The 9412-nt window shown below is 43.2% G+C and overlaps 2 protein-coding genes across 2 annotated transcripts; both read right to left on the bottom strand.

Moving 5' to 3' along the window:
• Positions 1 to 230: 230 nt before the first annotated feature.
• LOC145805476 (uncharacterized) lies at positions 231 to 3226 on the bottom strand. Its single transcript, XM_082900614.1, has 5 exons — positions 3029 to 3226; positions 2626 to 2827; positions 2326 to 2517; positions 1238 to 1458; positions 231 to 254 (listed from the first exon to the last, which is right to left on the bottom strand). Exons 1-5 carry the CDS (start codon positions 3224 to 3226, stop codon positions 231 to 233), a joined length of 837 nt encoding a protein of 278 aa, XP_082756740.1.
• A 27-nt stretch (positions 3227 to 3253) lies between these two features.
• On the bottom strand, positions 3254 to 5511 carry LOC145805475 (uncharacterized). The gene is made up of 5 exons (XM_082900613.1): positions 5358 to 5511; positions 4974 to 5255; positions 4748 to 4791; positions 4080 to 4466; positions 3254 to 3364 (listed from the first exon to the last, which is right to left on the bottom strand). Exons 1-5 carry the CDS (start codon positions 5509 to 5511, stop codon positions 3254 to 3256), a joined length of 978 nt encoding a protein of 325 aa, XP_082756739.1.
• Positions 5512 to 9412: the final 3901 nt, after the last annotated feature.

The raw sequence follows: 9412 nt of genomic DNA, 5'->3' as shown, positions 1-9412 counted from the left end.
TGCCCTTAGTTTTACTGCTTTGATCTTTCTTTTCAAGTTTTATGATGTAAAAACAACTTTGATCTAAATCAGAGAGTTGGAGAATGTACTTGTGTTGAAATTAATAAAATTAAAGTTGCGAGTACTAAAAATTTTCCTTTGGGCCCTAAAAATGGTCCAAGTTGTAAAAGGGTAAAAGTTTGAGGAAAAAAAATCAACTTTTATTAACCCTCAAGACATACAACCCCGAATCAACAAATCGCAACTGCCCATACCTGCATCCACCATACCAGCTCTTCTACCAATCATGAAGATCATAACCGCGCTAACTAATAATCGAGAAATATGGCCTGATCAAATATGTATGAATAGGATAGTTGAGTTGGAGATGGTTACGGCCGAACTTCAAGATGAAGTTGCCTACATATCCCAAAAATGGGAATCAGGACTTACGTAGTTTGGCTTTGGTTCACTCGAGTATTAACTCTCTCCTTTTGCACTCTAAGTTTTGCCAAGGTTGCCCTTTAGGGTTTTCAACCTTGCGAGCTCAGTTTTTCTTTATTTCTAATTTTTTATGCTCTAACTTTTGCCTAGGTCGCCCTTTCGGGTTTTCAGCCTAGTGAGCCGCTCAGGGGTAGTATTTCTTCAACTTGTCCATATTAATCGGCTGTGAAAACTCCAGGCCATCCAGGTCCATGAGAATAATCGCCCCTCCTGGCCGAATAGATTTGATGATATAAGGACCAGTTCAATTGGGTTTGAACTTGCCCCTAGGGTCATGGATGGGAGCCCGGTTGTCTTTCAGTACCAAGTCTCCCTCCTTGAGATTCCTGGACTTAACTTTCTTGTTAAAAATCCTAGCAATTTTGCGTTGGTAGCTCTGGACATGATACAATGCCCTTAGCCTCCTCTTATCAAACAACATTAACTCCTCAAATCTGCTCTGTTGTCAGTCCGCCTCTACTATCTAACACTCGGCCATAACTCGCAGCGACGACACTTCAATTTCAATTGGCAAAATGGCTTCCATTCCATAGACGAGAGAATAAGGGGTTTCCCCTATAGATGTTCTGATTGAGGTTCTATAGCCCTAGAGTGCGAATGGCAGTTTATCCGACCAGTCCCTGTAGGTCTCAACCATCTTCTGCAAGATGCTCTTGATATTCTTGTTGGCGGCTTCAATGGCTCCATTGGTTTGTGGCCTGTATGTGGATGACTTATGAAAGGCCATGTTGTATTTTTCCAACAAATTTGTCACCTCTTTCTTGAGGTGCGAGCCGTTATCTAATATGATCTCATTTGGAACTTTGTACCAGCAATTGATATTGTTCTCAATGAACTTAGCCACATGTGATGCTTTCAATACAGAATAGGACTGGGCTTCCACACATTTAGTAAAGTAGTCAATTGCTACCAGAATGAACTCATGCCCAGTTGATCCCTTTGGCTTGACTGCACCGATAACGTCAATTACCCAAACTGAAAAAGGCCATGGTGAAGTCATATTGTAGAGTTTAGACGGTGGTATGTTCATGCGATTGGCATGAATTTGACATTTATGGCATCGCCGAACAAATCCAATGTAATCCTCTTCCATGGTTGACCAGTAGTAGCCTTGTCTAAGGATTTTTTGGGCCAACATCACACCATTCATGTGGGCTCCTCACTTTCCTCTGTGGACAACCTCCATAAGACGCTTTGATTCCTTTTCCTCCACGCATAGCTTATGCATTCCCAGGTGGCCTCTTTTGTATAATTTACCCCCACAGATGATAAATTGGACGGCCAGACACCGTATTCCCCTTTTGTCTTTGGCATTTGCCTCTGGTGGATATGTCTCTTTTTCAAGAACGTTCCAAATATCGTAATACCAGGGGTTTTTTTGTTGCACTTCATCTATTGCAGCGACGATCTGGTAAGCAGGCGTATACTTCTGCTCAATAATGATTGGACGCATCTTTACTCCCAGTGGGATGTCTACCATAGAAGATAGAGTTGTTAGTGCATCTGCGAACCGGTTCTCTCAACAAATGTGTAAACGTTAGTTTTTTGAACCTAGGAATCAAAATATCCAAGGCCTTATGATACATCTTCGTGTTCTCTTCTTTGACCTTCCAATCCTCATTAGCTTGAGAGACAACCAAATTTGAATCTCTGATGATGTCCAACCTTTTCGCCCCTAGTTCTAGGGCAACTTCCAAACCAGCAATGCACGCCTTCTATTATGCTTCATTGTTGGACACTCTGAACCGGAGTTTGAATGCTAAGGGTATATGGGAATCATCAGGCGTAATGAGTAACACACCTATCCCATAACCGTACTGATTAGCCGCCCCATCGAAGTACATCGTCCACGTTTCCTCTTCCACATGCAAAATGTCTTCATCTGGAATAGGTATTCCACTGCTTCGTCTCCCTTTACCGGGTGGTCTGCCAAGAATTCCATGACAACTCTCCCTTTAACTGATTTGCGTACAACATATTTGAGATCAAATTCGGAGAGAAGAAGTAACCAACAAGCTAACCTACCCGTAAGTGCTGGTTTCTCAAAGAGATATTTAATGGGATCTAATCTCGAAACCAGGATTATAGAATGAGCTAACAAGTAGTGCCTCAACTTCCTGGTGGTCCATACCAAGGCTAGACAGGCTTTCTCTAGGGAAGTGTAGCGGGTCTCGTAGTCTAGTATCTTTTTGCTCAAGTAGTAGATGGCCTTCTCCACTTTGGATTCAGATTCTTGAGCTAGCATGCACCCCATAGTCGATCCTGTTACTGATAAATACGGAATGAAAGGATTTCCCGGCTGTGGTGGCGACAACACAGGCCGATTCAAGAGATACTGCTTGACCTGCTCAAAGGCAAATTGACAGCGATTGTCCCATTAAAATTTATTTCCCTTCTTCAGGAGACCAAATAGTGGTTCACAAGTAAAACTTAATTTTGAAATAAATCGCCTTATGAATTCCACTTCACCCAGAAAGCCGCGCACCTCCTTTTCAGTCCTTGGTGGTGGTATTTCTAAGATGGCCTTGATTTTGGAAGGATCTACTTTGATTCCTCTCTGTGTGATTAGGAAACCCAACATCTTCCCTGTCGTCACCCAAAAGGTGCACTTCTGGGGGTTCAGCTTCAATTTATACTCTCTAATTCGCTGAAAGAATTTCTCTAATGTGGTGTAGTGACCTTCTCGCTTCTTGGATTTGACAATCATGTCATCCACATACACCTCAATCTCTTGGTGGATCATATCATCCAGAATGGTGGTTGCAGCCCTCTAATAGGTAGCCCCAGTGTTCTTCAACCCAAATGGCATGACTTGATAGCAGTAAGTGCCCCACGGAGTAGTGAAAACGGTCTTCTCCTTATCCTCGGGTGCGATCAAAATCTGGTTATAACCAGAAAACCCATCCATGAATGACAACAATGGGTGGTCGGCGGTCATCTATGTGCGGTAGTGGAAATTCATCCCTGGGACTAGCTTTTTCAGATCCCCAAAGTTGTCACAAACTCTCTGATTCTACCATCCTTCTTCGGAACTGGAACAATATTGGCCAACCACGTTGAATACTCATATACAAGCAAGAACCCTGCCTCAATCTGTTTGGTAACTTCTTCCTTAATCTTCAAAGCCCAATCTGGGCAAACCCTATGCAATTTCTGCTTAACTGGTCGGGCGTCACGGTCAAGAGGGATCTGGTACTGTACAAGCACAGGATCGATTCCAGGCATGTCTTCGCAGGACCATGCGAAAACATCTTTAAATTTTTTTAATAAAGCGATTAAACACTTGCGCTCTTTCAAAGACAACGTGGACCCGATTTGGACCAAACGAGGGTCTTCTTCAATACCCACGTTAATTGATATGATTTCATCTATACAGGCTGTAACACGCCTCTCCTTCTCATGATCAACCAAAATTTTCAAAACCCAAGGAATTTCTTGCTCTTCGTTTAAGTCAAAATTTTTAAAATCAAGATTAGTACAACAAACCAAAGGCACAAAAAAATAGGCAAAGTCTACTGCATTCTCATTCAAACAGTCTAGATCCTCAGTTACAGTGGACTAAAAAAAAGGAAGCTGAAAGACGACCTGGACAGGACCTTGGTATCTGGGTTACCACTCCCAAAAGTACCAGACTCAGAGGAACTCGAATCTGACTCTAACTCCACAGACTCAGTGGAATCAGATCCGGACTCATTATCCAATCCAGAACTGCTGATGACACCTTGCTCAAACTTCCAAACCAGGTGTGGAGCCTTAGACGCATCTACGATAAGATTGGAAAAATCCGTTGCTGGTTTATCCCCAATCATTGAGATAATAAAACTATTTCCCAAGTTTGCGGACTTAGCATCTACAGTAGAACTTGCTAGTAAGTCAACCAGTGCTCTTCCTAGCAACTCTTCCTCTTCAATATCCAGGCCTGATGTCCCTCCTTGATCTGTGTTAGGACTCAGGTCTGTCTGCTTATCCTCCTCTTCTGGTAACTAGTGCCCGAAGAAATCGAACCCTAGATACCTTGTTTTTGTCTCCCAATCATACTAAGGCTCTGGAAATCCACAAAAGGGGAAGTCTTCCTCTTGGCAGACAAAATGTCCGTTCAAGGTTCCCCGTATTAGCTTGTGGACTAACTCATACTGCTTCCCAGTCCTCTTTGCTTTCAGCCTTCCTCGCTACTTCTCCCCCTTTCTTTGCCAATCTGTAGCGGTGGGCTTGTATCCCAGCCCAAAACTGTGAGGGTTATGACTCATCTCCTTGGCAACAATACCTCCCTGCCTGCCACTCCTGCCCAATCCTGATCTTGGAATGTCCCTATTTGTTCATCATGTAGATGGATTGAGTGCTCATATAATTCCCATTGTTCTCCACCATGATGGTTTGGACCAACCGGGCCTCTGCCAGAGAGAAGCCAGAAAGTAACACGTCCTCTTCTCCATGTATGATTGCCAATGCTGGCATGGTAGTTCCCTAGGGAGGATGGATCGTAGAATTACCGTACACAGTAGCAATCCCGTCTTTGATAGGGTACTTTACCAACTGATGGACAATTGATGACACCGCTTTCATTAGATGTAGCCAAGGCCTTCCCAGTAATAGATTGAACATGGCTGGTACATCCATTACATAGAAGTCCACCTTGTGTTCGGATGGGCCGACTAGGATATGGTTCTTGAACGTTCCCATAACATCCCGGCTTGTATTGTCATAAGCTCGGACGGCCTGAGTCGTAGGTGTAAAGTCAGCCGACCTCAAACTAATGGCGTCAGCAGTCCTCACTGGACATACATTTATTGCCAATCCGGTATCTACTAACACCACCGGAATCCACTTTTTTCAACTTTCCAGGGTTACATATAAGGGTCGGTTGTGGTTGGCACCCTCAGGTGGTAACTTCTTATCTGTAAAAGATATCACCGTTGTAACGTCCCCAGATGTAACCAACGATACCAACTGGTTAGCTGTGGTGTCGATAGGCAGTTTGATCCGATTCATTGCCTTTAGCACTGCTTGCCTATGCTCCTGAGAAGCCATTACCAGCCTCCAGATTGATATGTCTGCCTGAATCTTCTTGAGCTATTTCAAGACTAGGTTTTCTTCAACATCCCTCTCTTTTGATCTCTTAACCTCTTTGTTAAAAGACTCCGGCTGATCTAAGGCCGCAGGTTTGAAGTACTGACCACTCTGGGTCATATGGTTAATCTCGTCAGTATACCAAATGTCATCAGGGGTATCATCCTTCCACGATTCGTTAGTGTATGCATGAATTAAGTTGTTGTCTTCCCACTACTCTCCGGCAGTCATGGCTAGGCTAGCATCAGGTTCTATCTGGAGCATGTTATCATCATGCGCCCCGTCATCATACCATTCTTCCTCCACCATAGTCTTGGTTTCTGAATCCCGATATTTTATAAGCTTCCTTAATATCCTTTTTTGATCACTGGGCTCCCATTCAACCTCTTTGGTAGCTTGGACATCACCCACCGTTGTCTCGGGTTCTTCTTTCCCTTTTCCTTTTCCCTTCTTTAGGACTATCTTCGTCTAGATCTCTTCTATCCTTTCCCTTTGAAATTGTTCCAATGCATGTTCTTTCTCAGTCAGAGGTGCACCCTCAACATTGACACTAGGACCAATTTCCTTTTTCTTCCCAGTCTTTCCTATTTGTTTCTCAACATCTAACTCATCCTCACTAGCCACCCCTTGCTTGTTTCTGGCTGGCTTGGATCCCACTATCCCAGTTGTACACTGCTTGCATCCTCTTATTTAAAGAAGTAGAGGTTGTCTAGATCCTCTTCTAACTCAGCCAGGTCCTCTTCTAGTTCAGCCAAATCATTCAAGCCTTGTTCAGGTCACTTGTCCTGATGTTGCCCTAATTCATCCTCCCCGATAGCATTGATACTAGAGAAGTCCGGCAGTTTGACTACTAGCTTTGGTTGATCAACGGCCACAATATATAAGCTAGAGTCATCTTCCTTTACAAGCGAGGCCCCTTTCTCTATGACATGGGTACCAGGTGAATCCTTATCTAGTGCACTCTCTTTTTTCTCTGCCTTTACCACCAAAGGCTCGAGTTGGGTTTACAGTGTTAAGTCCATAATGCACATGGCTGTGCCTTCTAGAATAATCACCTCTGGCTAAATAGGTGAGATGGGGTAATATATGTGTTGGGATTATAGGAGGGTGGTAGTGTATGGATGTAGTTAATGTTTCTGGATGGGAGGACTTGGTTTTGTATAGGAAGTGGATTGGTAGTTATGCTTGGTTTGGGGGTGGGGCAATGACTTTGTTTTCAATAAGATCCTGGATCTCATGACGCAGGTGGTAACACAGATCTGTGGGGTGGTCATGTTATTGGTGGAAGATGTAATACTGGGTAGGGTCATGTTTCGGTGGTAATGGGTCAAGAAGTGGTCAAGGATCGAGAGGCTTAAGATGTCCCTTTTCCATTAATAATTTGAGGGCGTGGGCTAGGCACATATAGAAGGGAGTAAAAACTCTTCGGTTCTGGGGTGGGCCGGTGTTTTGTGAAGGTTGCAAGGTTGTGGCAGTAGCAAAGAGATCAACCATCTTGGCCATTAAAACAACAGTACTGACATCTGCAAGCCGCGGAATAGTGCTTTTACTGGCATTAGTACTCTGAGAAAATGGCCTTCTTGCAGGTTCACTTGTTCTATAGATGATATCCTTTTTTAATACACTCTCAATCTAGACCCCCAACTCATGCAAGGAAGCAAAGGTGGATAACGGTGCCGTTATCATCCTTTGCAGCATATCTGGCTCAAGGTTCTGGACCACCAGCTAGACTTGCTCTCTTTCTGATGGTCTATTTGTCATTCTTGCTACTTCTACCCTTCATCTGGCAACAAAGTCAATGAATGATTCTTTGGGGTTCTGGGTAGTAGCCTCCAACTCACTAATGGTTACCTCTATCTGAGTGTTATAAGAGTACTGGTTGACAAACGCCTCAGATAACTCCTCTCAATTCCGCTTTGTAGAGTCCTCCAACTTAGCGTACTAGATGGCACCACATCAAACAAGGTTATCCCAAACAGTGATAATTTTTTAGCTCGAGACAGGCCCATTGGCCTTAGCACATCTAAAAACAAACGAACGTGCACAATTGGATCCCCACTTCCATCAAATCTGTCGATGTGGAGTATCTTAAATTTCTCCGGTAACCAGACTGAAGCCTTAGTGTATCCATCTTCAATATCCAGAATGGAGTTGAAGCCTTTGGATTTTTTCAGCGCTTTTTCTGTCCTGGCAATCTTGATCAAAGCTGGATCAATTTCATTATATCAAAAGGAACGATTCCCGTAGGGGGTTGAACTAGAGGCCTATAAGCCGGAGCCAGAGGAAACATTTCCGGAGGATCCGGGATTTGGGGATTTTCTACTAGTGGAAGTGGATTTTGATTTGGTTGAGTAGTCGGGATAGAATGCACGGTCAATGCGGATGCCCTAGATGTACATCGTAGATCAGTGATGACTTTGTCCTTTGCGGCTATCCTTTGGTTTACGGTATCCATGGTTCTCTGGAAAGTCACCATCATGGCAGCAAATTCTTCCGTGTTCTATGCCATTCTTGGTCTAGATGAGTTAGATGCTGGTGAACTGCTTGAGTGAGAACGGTTAGGTGTTTGCTAAATGCTTTGTACCGGTGTTGCTGACTGTCTGTTCCTTCTTCGTCGAGTAACTGGCAAAAGTGAGACTAACACTGGCTGACTGCCAACAAGGTCTTGAGCTTTGCAAAGCATGCCAAAGAAAGTCCACACAACTTGGGGAATATTGGGTCTTTATGAAGCTATGATGGTAAACTACCTTGCAAAAGAAAAGAAAAACCATCGATCAAAGTCAGACATCACTTCGGCCCAAGTCACCACAAATAAAACATAACTGAAGAGCCCCAATTCCCACTAAACTCTGTTCTCAAATTCATACTGATATGAACCATCATGTACAGTTAAAAGCACATATCAAGTAAAAGAACCAAAACACCCCTATGATGGGGGATAGGGTTACCCTATCCTAGATTGTTGACATGGTCTAGACTGCATTACTTTAATCAATGAATCTCACAATATCCTGCATATTGGTGGCATCTTGTCCTAATTTGGAATAGTCACTATAGCTTCACTATATGTAACTAGGTCAAATGGTAGAAAGGGTACCTCGACAAGATTACCTAATATACCTCTCACACCTAACACCAAGAAATGAAAGACGGATCAAGCGGTACAGCAGTAATCCAGATCCAAGGGTTGTGTTTCCAAAATGGCAGAGCCCATGAATGGTCAGCCTTTTGGGCAAGCCTTCAGCAAATTGTCCAGGAATAGCAGAGGGAAAACATAGTGACTTAAAGTAACCATGCAAATGCAATGCAAAGAACATATAAGTGTAGATAAAATTTCACATTATGAATTTCAAGTCAAGTTTTCTAAATCCCTAGCAGAGTCGCCAGAAACTATAGCTTGCTTTTCATGCTCTTTTCGGATACGACTAGCCCTACAGTTCGAACTCCCATGGTTTTGAATCTGATTTCACAAGTGCAATGTGAAATAGATAAACACAAATGAGTCCAAATCTGGCAAATCTTTTGGAAAATCAATGTTTGAATCAAATGCCAAAAATAGACTGCTTTGCCAGATTACAGAGTCGCCACCTAAATATTTTTGAGAAATTTAGAAAACCCGTGACTCGGGCCAAAGACCACTTATCCGTCATCACCAAAGTGTCTCGGCTCGGGAACTTAGGTACGAGAAGGAAAGGTCATGAATTGAGCACCCCACTCGCCTGATCAAAGATCGGCCGCTACTAGTCACGATGTGATTCTTATTTACATTATATACTCTTGTTCCGATTTATTAGGCTATCTTTACTAGGTGATCCACGCAAATATAGACTAAATTGCAAAAGTTGGAACATTTTGACTATAT

The sequence above is a fragment of the Camellia sinensis genome, chromosome 13 (genome assembly GCF_055761805.1).
Source record: "Camellia sinensis isolate YWXY chromosome 13, ASM5576180v1, whole genome shotgun sequence".
NCBI lineage: Eukaryota > Viridiplantae > Streptophyta > Magnoliopsida > Ericales > Theaceae > Camellia > Camellia sinensis.
Note: the sequence above shows the minus strand (reverse complement) of the source record. Positions and strands in the feature narration are given on the sequence as shown.